General features: G+C 31.8%; 2 protein-coding genes across 8 annotated transcripts; one reads left to right on the top strand and one right to left on the bottom strand.

Moving 5' to 3' along the window:
- Positions 1-4,730: 4,730 nt before the first annotated feature.
- LOC133806435 (uncharacterized) lies at positions 4,731-17,130 on the bottom strand. 7 transcript variants are annotated; one of them, XR_009879035.1, is made up of 5 exons: positions 16,460-17,129; positions 15,884-15,942; positions 14,718-14,872; positions 10,417-10,493; positions 9,951-10,291 (listed from the first exon to the last, which is right to left on the bottom strand). XR_009879035.1 is itself a non-coding variant. In XM_062244539.1 (4 exons), exons 1-3 carry the CDS (start codon positions 17,046-17,048, stop codon positions 15,919-15,921), a joined length of 507 nt encoding a protein of 168 aa, XP_062100523.1. In that variant the 5' UTR covers positions 17,049-17,127; the 3' UTR covers positions 15,514-15,755; positions 15,884-15,918. The 7 variants fall into 7 exon arrangements, 1 of the variants encoding a protein (XP_062100523.1); XR_009879039.1 differs by lacking the exons at positions 9,951-10,291; positions 10,417-10,493 and adding an exon at positions 4,731-5,172 and having other exon boundaries at positions 14,718-14,917; positions 16,460-17,130; XR_009879038.1 differs by lacking the exons at positions 9,951-10,291; positions 10,417-10,493 and adding an exon at positions 4,731-5,172 and having other exon boundaries at positions 14,718-14,913; positions 16,460-17,130.
- Positions 7,683-9,834, top strand: LOC133806430 (uncharacterized). The gene is made up of 6 exons (XM_062244533.1): positions 7,683-7,799; positions 7,896-8,050; positions 8,639-8,726; positions 9,264-9,298; positions 9,462-9,537; positions 9,630-9,834. Exons 1-6 carry the CDS (start codon positions 7,701-7,703, stop codon positions 9,705-9,707), a joined length of 531 nt encoding a protein of 176 aa, XP_062100517.1. The 5' UTR covers positions 7,683-7,700; the 3' UTR covers positions 9,708-9,834.
- Positions 17,131-21,875: the final 4,745 nt, after the last annotated feature.

Raw genomic sequence — 21,875 nt, 5'->3', positions numbered from 1 at the left:
TTTTTTTTTTTGAGTTTTCATCAATCTAGAATTATGATCCAAAATTATCAAATTTACCAGCAGAATTAATAGTCTCATCCTTTATATCAATTGTTCTTCCAATCATAAACGTTAGATTGAATAGATCATTTATCTCATTCACATGGAAGAGATCCTCATTACCTAAATACTTATACATAGATTGTGTATATACTTCATAGTTTAATTTTGTAAATTCAATATCCACTACAACAAAATTGATATACAATGACTCCCTACAATGTCTTACACCATTGGTGTAAGACATTAAAACTTAGCAGGGATTTTAAATGTCTGATGGTGGGAGACATTGAAAGTTTTTATTAATGGCTACAATTGGAAGACATTAAAAATGGTGGAAGACATTGAAAATAGGCTGGATGCATGGCCAGGGGGACATCCAACATCTCCCATTGGAAAACGTGGGACACGTGGCACGTCTCACAGTGGGAGACGTTGGATGTATACGGGGGTATATCCAACGTCTCCCACACGCAGCACATCTCCCACTGGGAGACGTGCCACGTGTTCCACGTCTCCCAGTGGGAGACGTTGGATGTCCCCCTGACTTATTTATTCATTTTTGTTCTTCTTCCTCCTCATATTATCTCGAGACAACAAACAGAGAGCACGAGCACGAAAGGGGGCTGCGATTTTAGGGTTTTAAGGTTAGTTTTTTTTTAATTTTCATGAATTTTAGTTAATTATTTTGATAAAAAAAAATCATAGGTTTAGCATTAGGATGAGTAATATACATGATTTTGTGTTAGTTTTACATTTTTATGCATTTTTTTCTATACATTGTTGGATTTATTAGTTTTTCCATGGAAGTTTTTTTTTTATAGATTTATGATTTATTAGTTTTTTTTAATTTAACCTATCACATTGTATAGATTTCATTAGAATATATATGTTCATGGTTTTTTTTTTTAATTTTTATCATTATTTATTTCGAAATTTAGATATATTTTTGTATATATATTTAAACTTTTTTATTAAATTCTAGCTATTTTGTTATATATATATAGTTATGTTAAAATAAATTTATTAAATAATTTTAAAAATATAAATATATGAAAAATTTTATGTTTTTGTTGATTATTGAGATTTTAGGTTATGAAATTTTTTATTGATTTTTTGTTTAGGTTATAATTAGTGGCTCATTGGAGTTTTTTTTTATTTGTTTACCAATCATTTACTTATTAGGTATTTAGTGATATTTATTTAGTAATGTTTAACATATTAATTAATTTAATTTCGTAGGTTGTGATTTGGTGGTGAGCTTTTAGAGAGCATTTTGCATCAAAATTTCTATATCAATCACACATTTAAGGTAATTAAGTTTCTAAAATTACAATAATAAGTTATATACTGCTAGATATTTATTGATATTTTATTTATTATTTATTGATTTAATTTTATTGGTTTGTGGATTTAATAGCGAATTCAATTACTACGTTAAGTAATTTTGCTAGCTTTTGGATTATTAATTGCAAGAGGTACATATATATATTCTCTTACTTTTACTTTTTAATATTATTAAACAAATGTTAGAGGAGTTTGAATATCTTAAATATTCATCCATAGTGAATTAGGTTATGAGATTAAAATTGTGTGCTGCGGTGATAACGGAAGGTTGAGAACTTGTGTGTTTTAGTGAAGTAGGTTATGAGAAATTTGGTTGTGTGCTGCGGAGCTATAAGGAAGAAAATTATTGTATGTTGTTTGAATTGTTTGTTTTGCTATTCATATGCAGATGGTTAGGTCACTATTATAGGGGAAATGCTGCCCGATTTTTATCTAGGATAATAAACAATTAGTTTTATATAGACATCCTATAAGGAAGAAACTTATTGTATGTTGTTTGAATTGTTTGTTTTGCTATTCACATGCAGATGATTAGATCACTACTATAGGGGAAATGCTGCCCGATTTTATTTAGGATAATAAACGATTAGTTTTATATAGACATCCAACTTTATCACGTGCTTATTTAGTGTCGTTTCTTTTCTTTTTGATAGACATGGGAGAATATATGGATAAACAGTGGATGTCAGCGAATAGGCTATATGCGGAATATAGGAACGAGGTCGATTTGTTCTTAAGGTTTTGTTCGAAAAATGTGAAAGACCCAAATTTTACTTATTGTACATGTCTTAAGTGTGGAAATGTTAAAAAGATGGATCTTAAAAAGATTAAAGAACACTTATATTTCAATGGGATCGACAAGAGTTACACAATTTGGTATTACCATGGGGAGATAGCTCCTATTGCTCCAACTCTGCCAAGTAGACAAAAAGGAGTGAGGAGAAATATAGTAGAGGAGAACTGGGATCCATTAGATGAAATGATCGACGACGCACATTTTGGATCAGGAGTAGACCCAAATAAGTTTGAGACACTCCTTAATGATGCTGAGAAACCAATTTACCCTGGTTGTATGATGTAATGACATAAAATCAAAAGAACAAGTTATGCTTGTCCCTTGGAACCATGGGTAAGTTTAAAAAGTTGTCATTTTTCCGACCCATATCAATACTTTCTTTGTCTAACATTTGAGTTATAATTTTTTGGTTTTTCTTATGCAGTGAACATTGGATGTTGCTTATTTTGGCACCGTATGCATATCATGTTTGTTGTTGTGATCCGATGAATTCAGATCTGAATAATCGTGAGGAGAATGTATCAGTGATTGTCAGCGCTTTCAATCTTTTTTTCTCTATGAATCTTCTTGATGTCGAGATCCCTGATACTCTACGCATTAAGCAACCTCTGGTAAGTAATTATAACTTAAAATTTTGAACTTTTATAATTATTAAGTAGAATAATATGTGTTCATTTTTTAACAAGTTTCAATTTAATAATGAATTACTAATACTATTAAATAATTAGTGTCCACACCAACCGGACAATGTGGCATGTGGATACTACATAATGAGGATGTTGAAGGATTTGATTGAACATGCGAGTCACTGACATTACTTGAGAACGGTATTATTAATTAAAATTTATGAATTATTTTTGAAACCATATATATATAAATGTAATCAAATAATTAATTAATATATTTTACTTTATATTTTTTGTAGTTAACAAGTACGTCATATACAGAGGCACAAATTGATGAGTTGTGACAAGAATGGGCGACATATATGTTACCAGTAATCCAAAGTAACTGACCTCGTTGATAGGTTTTTTTATTTTTTACCTCTTTCTTCATACATAATGCAATAGTTGTTAATTTTGAATATGTCTAACAAATATTGTATTTGATTTTTTTTATTTTTTTCCTCTTTCTTCATACACAAACAATATTTGTTAATTTTGAATATGTCTAACAAATATTGTATGTCTTGTATATGTCTAACAAATTTTGTGTTTCTTGCATATTTTTATTTTATTGTTTATGTCAATTTTAATTTAAATTAATATTAAATTGATTTCAATTTACTTAATTATTAAATTAATACTAAATAATTTCAATTTAATTAATTATTAAATCAATTTAAATTAAAATTAAAATCATTTCAATTTAATTAATTATTAAATCAAATTTAAATAATATGAATTATAATTTTTTTTTTTAAATCTGTGAAACTTTCAATGTCTCCCAAATAAAGTCATAAAACCCCTATTTTGTTGTAGTGATCAGGATATATTTCGTCAAATACACGATCGAAGGTTTCCATTAAATATATATATCTAATAAAAACATTTATATATCCCCAAATCATTCTAAAAACTTCAAACCATTTCCTCATAATCACAAACTTAGAACTGATATTCTCAAAAAATAAAAATTTCTCATTCAAAATCAATAACACAACAACGGTCTTGATCAACTTGCCTCCCTGGCACAGTTCCATAACCAGGTGAACATTGGAGCTCTCGTAAAATCTCCAACAATGTTCTCCTTCCCATATTTGGATTTCTTCATTGGAGAAGCAGAACCAGAAGGTGACGACGACAACCCAAACCTACGATGTCTTTCTCCAGTCGTGCAGAAGAGAAGAAAAGACAGAGCGAGAACCAAATTTGGAGCAAGAAGTCCCCATCACAGGTCCCACCTCAACGCATGGCCACCTCGCCCCCAAAACTCAGGTGGCACACCCTAAACTCCGGTGAACCTGAAAAGAAGAAGAAAGGGCGAGAACGAAATGGAGCGAATGATTTCACGGTTTTAATTTTGAATTTGTTAATGATATATATTCTTATTCTTAAATTAATTAAAAATTATTATGTTTTAATCTTTAATTATTTATTTAATTTTAAAACATTATCTATTTAATTTTTAAATATTTTAATAATTTTTTTAAATAAAAACTATTTATCTAGACTAATAAGAGATTATCACGCAAGCATCAATCTAACACTTAGGACGAGGTACTTGAGTAATGATAAACTTAAGTATTTTCACCACCAATTAGTCTATTAATTCTTAGTCTCAAATTTTAATACAATACACATTGATTGTGTTTGGTAAAATTTTTGTTTTTAAATTTTTTAAACACAAAAATTAAAATATAATTTAGTTTTATGTTTTTTATTTTTATAAAATAAAAATGCTTTTCGTAACTATTTTTGTTTTTGGTTTTTAAAAAATAAAAATGTATTTGGTAACTTATATTTTTATTTCTTATTTAGAAAAATAAGAAATAAAAAATATGTTTTTATTTTTTATTTTGAATATAAATATAAGAAAATTAAAGTAAAAAAAAAGAAGAAGAAAATCTTCATTCTAACAACCAGGGCTACAGAGCTACAAAGATGATAAATCAACTAAAGAAACACGAGTGATCCAACTGGGAATATTAGCAAAGCCAGAAACAACTTGTGGAGTTTTTAAGCCAAAAAGTAGCTAAGTAATGAGCAAGCCTATTACAAAGTCTAGGAATGTGAACAAAGCTTGAGCAAAAAGAAGAAACAAAGTGTAATTTAGTCTTCATGATGATATTTTGACAGTCCTTCAAACTTGCCTCAGTGCTATGAATAGCATCAATGAATGTTTTACAATTTGAAACCACCTAAAGGTTGCAATTCAGAGATAGTTTAGTGGCTTCAGACAGTTTCCGATGGCAGCACCTTCCACAACCTCCACGAAAGTCACCCCTTTGTGATGATGAAAAACACCAAGAATTATGAGGAGAAGTCCACCTAGTGTCAGAAATAGAAATAGAATTAAGAGTCTACCTCTCTTTCTTTCCTTATAGTATACATAATTTAAACCTTGAGCATGCATGCTAAAATTATCATATAAATCAAAGAAAATGTTCTAATTCTTAATTATGCTTAGAACAAAGTAAGCAAATGCAACTATATACGTTCCCAACTAGATAACTCACTACACCAAATACCCATTTCCATAACACATGTGTATAATACTAATGAAAAAGTATTATGATATCCTTATATATATGTGGCAAAGTAATAGAAAAAAAAGGCGGTAATTTATTTTGGGTGCCCGCCACTTGTAAAAGTTATATTTTTCAGACGAATTCCTTCTTCATTTTCAGAAGAAGAAGTCAATCCCCTGCTTCGGCTTCGGCCACTCGTTTTCTTCTTCGGCCAATCCCTTGCTTCAGCTTCAAATCCTGGCTTCATATCTCCTCCATCCCTCAAATCTCCTCTCTTTCTCTCTCTCGTCTTTCTCTATCTCTCATTCACTCCGTTTCTAGTCATTGGCCTCTCTCCCTCACACAGACGACATCGTGCCTCTCTCCCTCACGCCGACGACAAGGGACTCGGGATCTCAGCCAGGGAGAAGACGCCGCAGGGTCAAGCATCAGCGATCTTCGACAGGTGAAGAGTAGATTTGGTAATCACTCTCTCATTTATGAATTATTTCTTTCAGTATTTTTCTTTTTCTTTTGTGATTTTTTGGTAACTATAAACAATTTTTTTGCCTGGTATTTAACTCTCTCTCTCAACTATTCTTCAATTTTATTAGATTTGGTGGTGAGGGCTAGACGGTGCTTTGGTGGTGAGGGCTAGATCGGTGCAGGTGGTGGTCGACTGTGTCTTGTGCAAGGTCGGGGATGGATGGGGACTGAAGAGTGACGAATGGGTAAGATTTTTTCTCACCTGTTTTTTTAATTTTTTTGCAAAAGAATTAGCATAAAAATTTGTGGAGAAGCATTCTTTTGATTCACTCTAGAGTCATCTACTTCAGATTCTTATCACATTTTTTTTCAGCCTTTTGAAGTTATTCATTTATCTATGATTTTGTGTTTTTTTATTTATATCTTATGGTAACAACTTTACATTTTCTCTCTTTCCAGAAGCGAGATGATGCTCGACAGTTTATGAAGTTTCTCCATCCAGATCTTGGTGTTGGTAATGCAGTTTAAGCTTGCAAAATTTAACTTTGGATATTATTTATGCAAATTCTTTTATTTTTCATCAGTTGAATGAGAAGCTTATGCTGATTGTTTATACTTTGGAATTCTGCCTTTGTAATTACGTGCAGAACTTCTTATGGAGCTGACTGCCGCATATATCTTCCTGAAAATCCTACAAGCAGGTTTAATAATGTTTATGTATGATTTCTTCTTCAATAATCTGTTTACTTATGATATTCTCCGATCCTATCCTCTTGGTGTACTGTGTATGTCTTATATGTTGCAGTTAAGCAGACTTCTGACTTCTCTATGTTTATAATATTTTAATTTCTATAGGAAACACTTTTTGATGAATTCGTTTTAGCTCATATTATTGGATGGTGGGGAAAGCTATATTGATTCATAATCAGCCTCTTCTTTGGGTGCTATCAATTGGATTTGAGATGATGGAGGTTAGTTCTTTGACAAAGATAATATGTTTTATTGTGTGCCTTTCATAGTTTATTTAAATTGGTTCTGCTTTCTCCTTCTTTGATCGGAGATCAAATGTCTTTTATGTTTCCGACAAGTGTGTTTTGAGTGCTTTGGTGGTTACGGCTATATATTAAAGCTTATCTTGGCATTTTCAGCTTACCTTCCGTCACATGCTACCAAATTTTAATGAATGCTGGTGGGACAGTATTGTTCTTGATATTTCTATCTGCAACTGGTTTGGTGAGAACTCAATTTATTAACAATTTCTGCTTATAAATTGTTGAGCTCTATCTGTAGCCATAGTATTCAATTATTTCTTCTACAATATTAAGCAGATTGTGCCTATAATTTTTCATTGTCTGCTATATGAGCTTTCTGTGCAAATTATGACAAGTTTCTTTTGGTGTGTATGCTGCAGGTATCTGGGCAGGAATGCATACTGTTAGGTACTTTGGAGTTGTGTATTCTAATGCAATAGAATTGTTGAAATATTTTCTTGGGCTGTTGTTGTAATTTGGAGTTGGATCAAAAAGAATTCCGTAGGTGAATTGTTTGGTCTTATTGGATTCTGATCTGGAAGTTAGGAATGATTCTTCTTTTGGCTAAAGAATCAGATCTTTGTTCTTTATGAACCGTTCGATACTTTTGTATGTTGTATCTATTTTGTTATTTTGTTTTGAGATAAAGAAAATTCATTATTAGTTTTCACAATAATGAAAGCTCTTTCCACTAATAAAGAAGAAAACTTGGTCATGTTTGCATGTATTTGTTGTAATTATGATATTCTTTTGCTTTTGTTCTTTGGAGTTTCTTAGGAAAGTGTATTGAATTGATGATCTTCTCATAGGTATTGTTTTAAAGAAAGCGAGAATGACTAAAAAAGGGCAAGGCAATTCAAATATAGCAAATGGGGAAGTGATAGATACACTTGTAATTCTTTCAAGTGACCTTGTTCAAGTTGTTGCAAAGGTATGAGATTTGTGCCATTTGTTTATTTCTTGAGATCTTTAATGAAGAAAAAGCCTGATTTTTTTTATAATATGTTACCTTGTTGATGCTATTCAGGGGGTTCAGCTTCCAGCTGATGGTTATGCTGGGAATGTGGCTTGTAACAATGCTGAAGCTGTTGTGGAGTCTATTCCTTCTACAGAATTTTCAGTGAATGATGTTGAGAAATCTATCAAGTCCACTGTTTGTAGAGAGAATGGTGAACAGTTAAGGTATTGTGTATTACTGAATGAGTTCTATGCAAATTTTTGGCAGTAGATCCTGTTGTTTATTTTTGCTATTATATATGAAAATAAATAATGTTTTGATAACTTTGTCACCTCTTCACGCCCTTGTGATTGTACACCATCTTTCTTTCCAACAGAGGACACTATTTGTTTCTTGTTACGTACCAATCCATGAAAACATTATTGAAACTTGTGTAGCATCTACAATGTGGTATTTATGAATGTCATGAATGATGATGAATATTGGGTTTGTATATTTTCTCTAGAATTTAATATGCAATCGTCCTTTAGGACTAGTCTCTGACTTGTGCTTGTAATGGAGAGGAAGAGACACTCAGCTTGGTTTTTGTTTCCTTTCATTTCGGGTTTTAGAATCAGTTAGTTTTGTTGTGCATTTGGTGGATATATATTTTTTAAGAAAAGTCTAGAGACCTGGTTTATCTTGTGCTGCTTTATAATATTTTAGATTTTTATCACTGTATGCTTATTATGTATTCACATTTTCTGTGTTTGGTATGTATGATGTGATTATGTCATGGTGTGCAATATAATTAATTTTATTTTAAATAGCAGGAACTCAATGCAAAATGAGAATGGATTTCTTCCAAGTTTGATTCCCTCAAATGCTAAAAAGGATCATGAGGGGAGAAATGTTGCCGAGGTACTTTCTCCTTTCTACATAATTATTTAGTTGTATGTATATTTTTATCATGCTTTGTGTCAAGGAAAAAATTGGCCGGATTGGTAAGTTCGAATAGAAATACTAAAAATTGGAATGTATATTCTGAAAACTCAGGAATTAAAAGGAAGGAAAATGAAAGAGAGGGAGAAAAATAGGAAAGAAGAAAATTTTCTGAAGTTTGGAATTAAGGAAATGTTTGAAAGTAAGAGCTATAGTTCCAAGAAATCCTATTTTCAGCTCGTCAATTGATTCAATCTTGCTTGTTGAAGCATTGGTTCTCTATCTAGAAATACATTGGATGAAATGAGGGGAAAATATCTTTTAGCAATTAGGGTCCTAGTACTTATTTTCCTCTCGCTGCTTGCAAACAATCCCATCTTGTCATAGGTCTAACCTCGTAAGAAGTAAACATGAAAGAGAGACAAATTACATAGGTCTATCTATAATGTTTATGAACTTATACGAACTCTCTCCAAGTCCTTATTTTGCTGTGTTCTTTTTCCCGCCTAAATGCAGATTAAAGACACCTCTGGTGCTGCAAATGATTGGAGGTATAATTAGCTTCTAATTTCTCTCCCATTTTTCTTTTCCAAAATATTTGGGAAGTTGGACCTCAACCCTTTGTACCTTGCAATGACATCCAGAATGCTTACATATACTTTTCCCCTTTGTTCTACTATCAGTTTTTATCTCCTTGGAATTAAATTTTGACAGACAATGTGGATATGATGGGTTGCAAGGACACAAGAATGATGATGAAAAAGTTTTAGAGTTTTCTCAGGAAGAAAGTGTATGCTAAGATAAATTTGTTTACTCTTCATAATAAGTGTATCACTTTATCTATGTTGGATTAACAATTTTCAACTTCTTTTTTTTTTGCAGGCTACTAAAGATTTAGGCTCAAGTTCAACCTGTAAGTCAATATCCATGTCACTTGTCTTATTGTTTAAAATGTTTTGATATTTAGAAGTAGCTTAATCTCTGTGATATTTATAAGGAAGGATTCTCTATGAGGATAATATTAATTGGAAAGCCTCTATTTTGACATGGACTTCTGATGTTAAGATTATCAATTAGTGAAGGAGTGAGATCAAAGAAACTTGACGTTGAACATTTTCCTATTTTTTTTTTTCACCGTATTAACCAAATAACTTATTAAGGACCCGATTTAAAACTAGCATCCTTGGCAACAGTTGATTGATCTATTTTTTGAGTGCTTGGTCTACACTAATGGTGATGCATGTTTCTTGGATAGTTTTCTTTGCCATTGACATATTATACAAAATTAAAATTAAGACAGGTACACTACCCTCTTTCTCTATCTGACATAATCACTAGCAGCACATCCTTTTCCTTTTCTTGAAATGAATTCATATACCCTCTTGGCCTACCATTTCCAGGGTTTTAACCTTTTCATAATCACTGTGTCCAAATTGCAGAAAACTAGCGAAAAAAGTCAGTGCATTCTGTTGGCTTTCCTTAGCTATTTGCATAGTAGAGCTTCTCATTTGCATCAAGTTTGGACATGGTATGTTACTCTGCAACTATTATCAATCAAACGATGTAACTACTAAGAATAATAACAATAATAATAGGGGGGCTCAGTATATTGAGAATAATAGCAATAATAATAGGGGGGCTCAGTATAATTTAGTATTAGGATACTAACTTTTTTTTTTCTACATGCTAAGAAACTTGTTATATGTAGAAGTTGAACCTTGCATATAATTTTGATATTCCACTGCTCTGAAAATATTTGAAAAATGTTATACTCCAAATCCAAAACTAATACTAATCCAAAAGAAAAAAAAAGAACAGAATAAGTAAAGAATAAATGAAGTACCTAACGTATAATAACAAGAGTGGGCAGTAACCAAACAAATTAAGAACTGAAACAATTGTATAAACGGAGCACCTGATTTTTTTTTTAGGTACCATTTGATCTATATAATATACATGGATATATACATGTAACATCGACCATACATTATATATCAATGAAAAATTGAAAATAAATCTCTTGTTTCATATCAGGCAATGAGTCTATATTCCTCAGTATTACTATCTGCTATTGATATCTGATTTCCATGTCCAGGAGAGGATATTGTTGTATGCATCTGTTTGGCAATCTTGATATTATTATTTGATGATGAGGGTGAAAATAACTTAATATCTTGTTGCTAAATTCTTACTTGCTTTCCCAATTTCCATGAGCCTAGTTCATAGCTCCTACCAGTTTTTCTTCTGGGTTTATTCTGGCTATATAGTGGTTGTTGTAAATCCGCTTGTATTCGGGCCATTTATTAGAAATTTTGTTCTGCATTATGCCAACACTACAACAATTATGCCCATATATTACACTAAAATATCACATTACAACAATTATGCCCATATAATGCTTTCCCAACAACACTAACTGTTTTGGTTAGCTAGTTGTTCATTGTAACTAATTATTGTTATTTTGTAGATTAGTTACTTTATTAGTTTTGGTCTTTTCTGTATATATACTCTTTTGTATCATTACTTCTTTGATGAGAATTGATTCTATTAATTGAGTCATTAAGTTTGTCACTAAGTTTGATTCTATCTGCTTTTCTCTTTTTCTTCCTCTGGGTTGACGATGGTTCTTGGTTGTGGACGAGCTATTCTAATTATTTTTCTTCTGTTTGGGTTTGCGTTATGCAAGTTTGTAGGCGTGATGGTGGTGGTGGTGGTGAGGGTTCGTGGTAGTGGCTCAAAGGTCAAAGGGTGGTGTCTTCTTCATATCAATGTCTGGGTTGTTGAGTGATGCCGAGATAAGATTTTATTTTCATTTAAAAATGGGTTTGTAAATTTTATTATTTTACTTTTGAGAATAACTTGTGTGTTTCATATTTCTTTCTGGTTTGATTTTACTAATTATTTTTAAAGATTTATCTATGGTTGAGTATGTTAAATCTTTTATTTTGAATTTTCTGCATATTTTTAAACAAATGTATGTGTGTTTTTTCATAAACACATGTTTGCATAATAATCTATGAAGTTTTTTCTGATTCTCTTGATGTGATAATGTGTGCATAGAATCTGTTTGATTAAATTCCTAAATGACTTGTATTTTCTTTAACACATTGCTTCATCCTTCCTAGTAGTATACATTGCTGCTCTGTTAAGTCCATACCTCATTTGATGCACTTGCTGCTCTGTGATAGTATAGATAGATTTTCCCTAGCATAGTATAGATTCCAGAAATGTGGTAAAATTAGTACTGTACCTCTACTAATCTTGGCTCAAAGTAATCCCTTTTTCAAGTGTTTGCTTCCTAGACTGAATCAAGATTTATTTACATAGATAGATACTGTACATACTATTATTAAAACTTTACTGGAAATTGACTTATCCTCTTCATATCCTAAAGGTCAATTATAAGACAAGGAATTCTCATAATTATCATAAAAAAAACTTTCTTTCTTTGATAAAGCATATATATGAAGCTATTGATAAAAATAAAAATAAAAGCTAGTTTGATTTATAATTTAGCTTTATATGAAAAGGGTATGTGGAAAAAGATACAAAATGAGGTGAAATTAATGTAGAGGTACATATCAAGGACTCAATAATGTATGACTGAATTATCATTATCAATGCCCATGTAATATCTATCTTTTTTCACTTAATGGTTAATCATTATAATAACAAGCAAGTTCTTAGAAGAAATCCACACTTGAATAGTCTTAATCAAACTCATGGTATAATTAATAAAAACACTAGTGATTATCTGGTAGTTATTTTTGTTTGTATTTTCTTGTTTAAATTGTATTTATTATTCATACATTGATCATTCAAATCATATAGGCATGTACAAGCGTTCATGAGTTTGTTCATTTGTTAGGCATGATTTACTTATATTTGCAGTTATAACTGTTCACGACCTCTATCTTATTTCAGAGAAAGCAATTTAAGTAGTGGCTTTATTATTCAGGAACTTGTTGATATTGATTCTAATCATTACTAGCCAATGCACATTTATGGCTCCTAAAACCAAAAATAAATATCAGTTGTGACTTTGCCTCAATGTATTTTATAAGATGTTAATAAAGAGAGAACCATATCACCACCAAAAAATGTTTATGAAAAAGTGCAAGTAGTATGAACAAGGTCTATAGACTCTATACGTATTGTTCGCACAACATACCAGGAAATTCTGTTTAGCATCACAGGTTGTTACTACTCATTGAAAATATTTTGCTCCTGTTTTCTTTTAAAACCCTTGCTGGATTGGTGCCTTTTTTTAGGTGACAAATAATTAATTTGTGTCTAAAAAAATGATGGTTTTGTTTCTTGAATTGCATGTCATACCATTCAGTATTTTGTTAAAGCAGCCAAGAACAGATGACACTGCATCTGTTTTTGTTTCGTTTTGGCAAAGTTAATCTCATTGCTTATTTGTCTAATTGGTATGAAGCCAAGAAGTTCCCAATCATTTCTTCCCATACTTTTGACTCAACTGGCCATCCCTTCAACATTTCCAGGTTGTTATGGAGGGTTGTCCTGTTTTCTGATCTAGCACATGTGTGGTTTTCAAGTTGTACAGCTATTTTAGTTAATGCTATGCTCTCAGACTACAGAATTTGTTTGCTTGCTATTTTTTTATTTTGCTGGTTTGTTTTCTGATTATTATCTTGAATAATGATTGTTCATAATGAAGATCATTTTTCAGTGTTTAGATTTCAAAAAAACATATCAAGCATATGGTTGCTTAGTACTTTTTTCTAATACTAAGAGTCCAAGACCTCTACTTTTTGTCTTCTGTACACTCCTGCAATAGATATTTGGAGCATAGGATGTATTGGCTGCATAATGATTGTCTTTCAGGGTCATTTATTGATTATTTTGTTGATTTTTCATTGGTGGTTCTACTAAAGTTGACATTTTTCTTTTTCTTTGTAGTTTTTTTATTGGATTTATTGCTTTAAATTTTTCAGGAATCACTTTACAGTCAGTTTTGGGACAGAGAAAGTTTTGTTGATGGTCCTATTCGGTGTCTTCTTTGTAGCCTAGAAGGTGAATTTCCCTTCAGGACTGTGGAACTTATTCGCCTCTTATGAGATATGAGATATGAGATTCGATGGATCTACCCTAGAAATAATAGTATCATTCTAAATGCTTTTGTAACTCAATTTTGAAGGCTTTGTGTTGGGCAGTTATAGAATATTTTGTGCTGAAAGTAGTAACTTTTCAATATGTTGAATATTTAAGACTCCTTGAATACTTAAAGAACATTTTGTTGTTGATGACAGCGTTGAATGTTTTAAATTAATTTGTGGATTGTTAATACAATGTTGAATGTTTTTACTTTTTGTTATTTGAAAATCAATTTCATTTGATGATGCTAGTATATATTAGAAAGCTAATTTTAATTATATAAAAAAAATTAAAATATAATAAAATAAATTAGTGTTATATAAATAAAATATATAATGAGAATTTAAACATATCTAAATATAACAATAATACAAAAATTGTGTTATAATATCTATTACAATAACATTTTTTATGCAAACTTCATTATATAACACAAATAATGTGTTATACTAAAGTGTAGTATAACATAAATTTATAAGTATTGAAATGTGTTATATAATCGACTATAAATAACATAATTAAACACTTATCTATATATTAAAATAACACAGAAAGTGTGTTATCGTTGGCAGTATAATAACACATCTGTATAACAATGATAAAGTGTTATGTAAAGTACCCTGACCTACGATAACATAGTCGATCTTAACACATCAAAAAGTGTTATGGTATGTTTTGATAACACATTTTCGGTGTTATTAAAAGCATTTTTTCTTGTAGTGACTATAAGTCATTTTATGATATAAATGCAACTAACCAAAGTAAATTTATATAACTAAATCTTTCAACCAAAATGTAAAACACTGAAATTCAAAACCAACTAAAATAAGCAAACCTACTTGTACCTACTTGTAATTAACCAATTTTTCTTCAGTTGAAATCTCCTCAGAAATAGCTTGCATCTTTGTTTTTGTTGAAATATGAGTAAATGTGATTTTACAAGCTTCCTCAATAAGTCAAGTAACCATTTCTCTGCTTATGTTCCTTGATGGTGGAACACTAACCTGAAGCCAGCAAAGCCATAGCAAATTATTTTGAATTCCATCTGCCTAAGACATTATGTACATATAAGTGTACACAATCATTATTAGGAGCAATATCAAGAAATAAGTGATCTAGGAAAAATTGAAAGTGAAATAATAGTATAGCTCTTCAAGTACAGATTGCAGCAAAGATGATGAAATTCAACAAATAAGAACGACTTTGTTATTAATGTTTTGAATACACATAAATTTTATAATTAGACCGTTAAGAGGGCATCATTTGCTTGAGAAATCCTGCTTAATGATTCCTATTACAATCCACATTCTTGATTAAGTTAATGCTTATATTCACGTAACTAATTTCAATGGTCAATACTTGAGACATAGGATACAAACAAACCAGTACCAAAAGCTGGCTGCTTATGATGTTCCCATATACTTTAGAAAGATTTTCAAAGAAATGGTCAAAAACTCAACAAATAAAAAAATGAATATCCATGTTAAATGCCTAATATGGGTTGAGAAGGCAGCAATCGAAATCTATTTCTATTTATCTTACATTGTCCATATTAACTAAAATGAAATATAGTAGTTTTCTAAACACAAATGGAGAAAAAGAAATTGCAAAGGCATAGAAAGCATGAACTTTGAGCCATTATAGATCTAAAAGGCATCTCTTTAATATATAAATAAGCATCGAATACAAGCCCCATCCCACATCACAGAAACAAACATAATAGAACATACTCTTCTCATTCATATGATGTTACATGCTTATCATGAGAAGATAAATATAGGAATAGTGGCAATATGCATGTTGGTAATTCCTGAAATTATTGTCCTTTGACCGAAGAAAATTATTATACAACTTGAAGAAACCCTATCACGATGCATACTCCAAGATCTTACGTAAGAAAAACAAAACATGGGTTAAGCCCTAAAAACATGATACAATAAAAATATTTATACAATAAAAAGGAAAGACATCCTTGATAGTGAAAATACTAAATCCCAAACCATTTATTTTTGTACCTTTGTTGGATCAAAGCCGAATCCTCCCATCTGCATCATACGCTGTGTGTCATCCATGACTAGAACAAAGAATGACAAATATTAGTATATCAAGTTTATATTTTTATCACATTACTAATTGTTGTTTCTGATTTTTGGAGGACACCCAACATGCATATCAAAATATAGAAATTTTACACACTATTCTTTTTCTTCTCCCACAATGAGACTAAATAAACCTCTTAATCCAAATAGATTGAGGAAGTACCTGATAAAGAATTTTAAAGAATTAGGAAAGCTCAACAATATTAAAATTCCAAAGACAGAAAAAATTTAAACAAAAAAAAGACTACTTCAGTATCTATGATGCAAGAAAGATTGACAAGTCCCATGAGCGGCTACTGACATCATGATCTGAATGAGCTTTGGTCTCAAATAAGTAAATGAACACATCAATAGATAAAAAAGGAAATTATAATTCAATTACTACAATTCAATTATTGAAGGCTGATAACACAATTCGCACAAAACAAAAATGGCATAATCATTTAACCAAATTTGTAGCAATAGACAAGACCAAACTAACAAGGGATTTACCAGTGGGTCATTGAGAGTGGCAACGAGTATGAACTTGCCATTGGGGGGAAACTTAGTGAAAGACACATCAAAGGCCTTATCGCCAATAAGGGTCTTCAAGCAAGCACCAACAGCGAAGTCCCAAATCTTGCAAGACCCATCATGACTACCAAACAAGCAAACCATCGCGATTAAAGTGTACGGAGGTAACATGCATAGAGTGAGCCTTAATTGAGTGAAGGCACTTGCTGGTTTTGACTTCCCATATCCTAATCGTGTCGTCGAAGGAGCCAAAGACGATGAGGTTAGACTAGGGGTTGAAGTTAACGCAAAAAACTAGGTTGAAGTGGCCACGAAGGGTTTTGACGCATTCACCTATGGCTGAGCATGCGTCCCAGATGTGGAGAGCGATCATCAAAAGCAGAACAGATGTAGTGGGAGTCGGAGGACCCGGCAAGGTCGGAGATGCCCTCAGAATGGCCGACGAGGCGGTGGGTGAGGGAGAGAGATGAGGAGGACCAAATAGTAATGGTCTTGTCGAGAGAGGCGGAGGCCAAGAAGGTGTCATCGTTTGAGAATTTGACACACCAGATGGCCAAGAGGAAGCCATTGATGCTTCTACAGGAAGAATTGTGTGGCTATCGGAAAAAGAAAGAGATATAAGAAATGAAATACGTTTTTAAAAAAAAATTGAAAGTGAGAAAATCTTGTTTTCAAAATTTCATAAATTTTAATTAAAATCTTAAAAGATAAAAGTGAAAGTGATTTACCGAATGCGTTTTCAGTGTTTGTTTCTAAATTTTTAATTATTTAATAAAAAAACTTTTTATTTACCGAACGGACCCATTATTTTACACTTAAAAAAAATTGTATTAATTTTGTGGTTATGGTGTAGTAACCATTGCCCTCTCTCTAACTTAATCTCTTATCCGCTGACTTTGTCCCAAGCCACCAATAATTTCTTCTGGCATTGGCCATCTCCTCCGGCCGAGCTCTAAGCGATGGAGCTCGACTCCTCAATTTGTCAACTTAATTAGCTTCACCTTCTCCAGCTCCCAATGAGATTTGTTTACCTTCACTTTTATTAATTCCACTTTGGTTTTCACAACTCCTTTTTTTTTTTAACTCACCTTGAATTTGTATTTATGTAGGAATTAAGCGGTTCGATCTCCATTGATGATGTACGTAAGGTATTTTTGGATTCATTTCTTCAATTGTTCCTTTTAATATATACTCCCCTTTAGTCCTTTTCTAATTTTATATGCAAGTATAGAATAAAGGATCAACTGCTTTTCTACTTTCTTTCTTTCTTTTTGTCGTATACCCAATTGTCGTTTATGTATCTAGGTTCTATCTTCATTGAGAGTAGTGTCAGAAATAAACTTGGCGACGAGTCATTTTGTATAGTTGGAACTCATATTCAAGTTATCATCACCAAACTCTTCTTTTAATAAGCTTTGTATTGTAGATTAAAAATGGGTTTATGTGAACTAATTCAGCTGTATTTGTGCTTATTATGTAGTACACTGTACCACCACAACTAATCAAAAACTATATACTCACAGTGCCTCTTTTTAGGTGGAGTTTTTCCTTTGTTGGTTTTGGGCTTTATGTCCCTTTGATTCGTTTTCAAATGAATATGATAGTAGTGATAGCCTAGCCAGATATGTGTCATGCTTGTGTCTCTCATTTGGGTTAGCTCCATGTCAAACCACTCTCAACTTATGTGTATCCTAACTAAAGTTGCTGTAAGAGACTTAAGTAGAGAGACTCCTCAGTTCTCAGTCCTCACAGATTCCTCCAAATACAATATGAACTAACTGTATCGTATTCAAATTACATACTGTGCAACAAAAAAAAAAACTATAACTTTAGAAAATATAATCAATTCACTTTATTTTCTTGCCTGCTGGTATCTCCTTTATAGTTTACAAAAATAGAAAGCCTTCACTTTATTTCCCATATATAGCATTGATTAAGTCCAACCATAAGTATGGACTAATATTGCTCACTTCTTTTGATTGGTAGACATTGACTCACAGCTATTATTTATTCATCAATAGTAGTAGTAAAGAGTCTAAGGCCAACTAATCAGCTCATTGCTTATATATGTAAAGTGACTCATAATTGACCACTTTGGTGTGTAATGTATGCATCATCAAAAGCTATCTCTTAGCTTTTTTTGGTTATCTGTGAGAAAAAGTTGTATGTGCATTTGTAATGATCCCTAAGCTGTCATTGACAATGTGGTCCCTGAAGAGAACACTTAAAGAAGAAGTTAGATAGTTCTTCATTTTCTTATGAGAAGTACTATTTCAATTTATTTTGACGAATTGGCTGGTAGTTAAATGGTTGGGACATTGATAGTTTATGAGATATATTTTAGTTATATGAAATTTATAATTTTTTTAGATATTTTATGATATATTTACTTTTTCAAAAGGTGATTGGGTCAAAACACTAATATTTTAAGATTTTTTTTTTTGGAAGTTGATTGGGTCGAAATAAGAATGGATATGGTAGGGGTTAGTTTCACATATGATATGATTTGAAAATATCAATTTTATTTTGATTTTTAAAAAGTTATTAATTACTACAATCTATAATAATACAGCTGCTCACCAAACATCGTATAATTAATACAAAATTTTAATATAACTTAACATGTGATACTAATTTTTGGCACAATGACGTGGCCAAGTACATGGCAAAAGTGTATAGTAAGGGTCAGAATTAATAGAGTACTTCGCCAGTTAAGAGGAGCATCGCGAATCACTTTTACATTGCCAACATATAAGGGTTGCCAACTTCGAAGCGAGTTGTCACTACAACAAACTCTACTTTACAATCAAAATTAGGACGGCTTTCAATGTTTTAGGTTGAAAAACATTGAAATTTTTTATTAATGATTAAAATTGGAAGTCATTAAAACAGTAGGAAGATGTTGAAAAATGAGGGTTTAACATATGTCCAGGATGACATCCAAACTAGGAGACATGTCATGTGTCCCACGTCTCCCAGTAGGAGAGACGTTAGAAGTACATGACTTCCAACGTCTCTCACTGGGAGACATGGGACACGTGACACGTCTCTTAGTGGGAGACGCTAGAAGTCCTCACTACATATACCTGAGATCTGGCTTCTTTCTCTCCTTCTTCGTGCGCGATTACACAGAGGCGAATTGGGGCATATTTCTGGTGATTTTAGGCTTGAAAAGTTACGAAATTCTCTCAATTTTCAAGCTTTTTAGGTAAATTTTCTTGAAAAAAAATATGGGTTTAGTATTAAGATGATATATATATATGTGTATGTGATTTTGTGGTAGTTTCTTATGATTACGAGTTTTTTCAATGGATTTGTAGGATTTTCTTGGAGAATATAAGATGTGTGAGAACTTGAGATTTTGACTCAAAATTTCTATTTCAAGCACACATTTGAAGTAAGTTTTCAAAATTATAAGTATAAATTATTGTTAAAATGATATTTAGTGAGATTTTTCTTAGTAGATTTTGAGTGGATTTCTAAGAAATAACTTTGTTGACAATGTAGAAAATAATTTTCATTTTCATTTTACATATCACATTGTATAGATTTGATACAAGTATATATGTTTGTGATTTTTTTTAATTTTTATTATTATTTAATTTGAAAATTATTTGCATGTATATATATATATATATATATTAATTTTGTAATTAACATTGTAGCTAGGTTGATTATGTAACGTCCTAGATTTTCAACACTCGATAATGCAGAAATATAAATGTTTTAATTTAACAAAATGTCTCAAAAACCCGTATTAATTTTTTTTAAAAAGTCGTATGGTCATACTTAATATTTAATACAAACATAGTTTATGAAAAGTAAACTGAACCTTGTTTATGAAAATAAAACAACATTTTCAAATACAATACAACTTCCCAAAAGGTTGGTCCATATGTACATCCACAAAGTAGACTCCAGCACTCACTACTCTGTTTTGCCCTTGTTCTTACCTACAAGAGGAAACAACTAGGTAAGCGAAAACGCTTAGTAAGTTCAAATTTAAAATAAAAGTATGTAGAGAAGACAGGTGGTCACTGACAAAGTCACTGACCACTGATAACAATAGCTCAACAAAATTAGGGTTATGGATCCATCCGAACCCTAAGAAATCAATTTCAAGAACGCAAAAGCATCCTCGCAAACTTATGGTTATGCCTAATAACCAATGAAAAACTATTTCAGATAAACAAATAAATCTCTGCACTCATAAATTCCCAGAGCAAACAGATATAATATATCACAATATAATTCAAGACCAACACTCGACAATTTCTGACAATTCGGGCATATCACACCCTCTAACATATTTGTTAATCAATAGGGGAGAACTGAGTCTCAACACTAAGATCTAGCCAATAAATATCCCCATCAAGGGTAACTATCGAGTTACCTAGGGCATCACTACTTATCCAAAATTAAATCCCTCACAAGGGTAGCCATCAAGTTACCTAGGGCATTGCTACTATTCAAGAGTGTAATCGAAGTTACAAGTGTTTACAAAGAATTCTATGTTAATCAATGGTGCTGGCGAGTAGCTTCCCCTAGGGTGTTCAACCTCACTCAAACTTGACAATCCCTAGTATCTCTAGGCACTCTCACTGAATGGCCAATATTCATAGTTGCTATTCGGGAATAACTTATCAGAGTACTTGCTCGGGTTCTAACCGTTCAATGATTAAGTATGCATGAGGGCCCCTAGGTCCCATTCGTTTTGGCCCCTAGGTTTAAACTAGCAATCCCCACCTCTTGGCCACTCGTCACGATAGTGAACCGGACGTAATAAAATCAAACACGCAGTGTGACTGGGATCAGCTATCTAGGATATGACGGATATCTACCGGTCATTTTTTTTTTCTAATCAGCACCTACTAGACTAACGTCTCTATGTAAACATTCTACGGTAGTGTATACATGTGCATGTGTCACTATACTAACATATATTAAACTAGTCGTTTCATGTTGTAGCCACACAATAAAAGTTGACTTACTTGGAGTCCTTAGCTCTTAGCAGAATTTCACCCTCCGACATACAGTCCAATTTTTAGCCAATACTATAATTATCCATACAGTATACTCGAATTAATTAATGCACTCATAATTCATCATTATTATTTTGGCGGTTTGGTCATTTTCAAAATCATTTGTAAGGATTAAAGATCCTTATTTGGTTTTAAACTCATTCAATAAATTTATACGCAAAAGCTTGAGACTAAATCCTAAGTCTCGGGGAGACCTATCATATGGTCTCAATACCTAGGCTCGGGTATCGCAATAGTATTTCCCATAATCTACTAAAAATCTTATTCTTTAAAAGTTTTGCTATTAAACCTTACTTTCAACAAGTCAAGAAAATAATCTCTTAATTTTCCTCTTATTTTTCTTAAGGTTTTAA

Source organism: Humulus lupulus, chromosome 1 (assembly GCF_963169125.1).
Source record: "Humulus lupulus chromosome 1, drHumLupu1.1, whole genome shotgun sequence".
NCBI lineage: Eukaryota > Viridiplantae > Streptophyta > Magnoliopsida > Rosales > Cannabaceae > Humulus > Humulus lupulus.
Note: the sequence above shows the minus strand (reverse complement) of the source record. Positions and strands in the feature narration are given on the sequence as shown.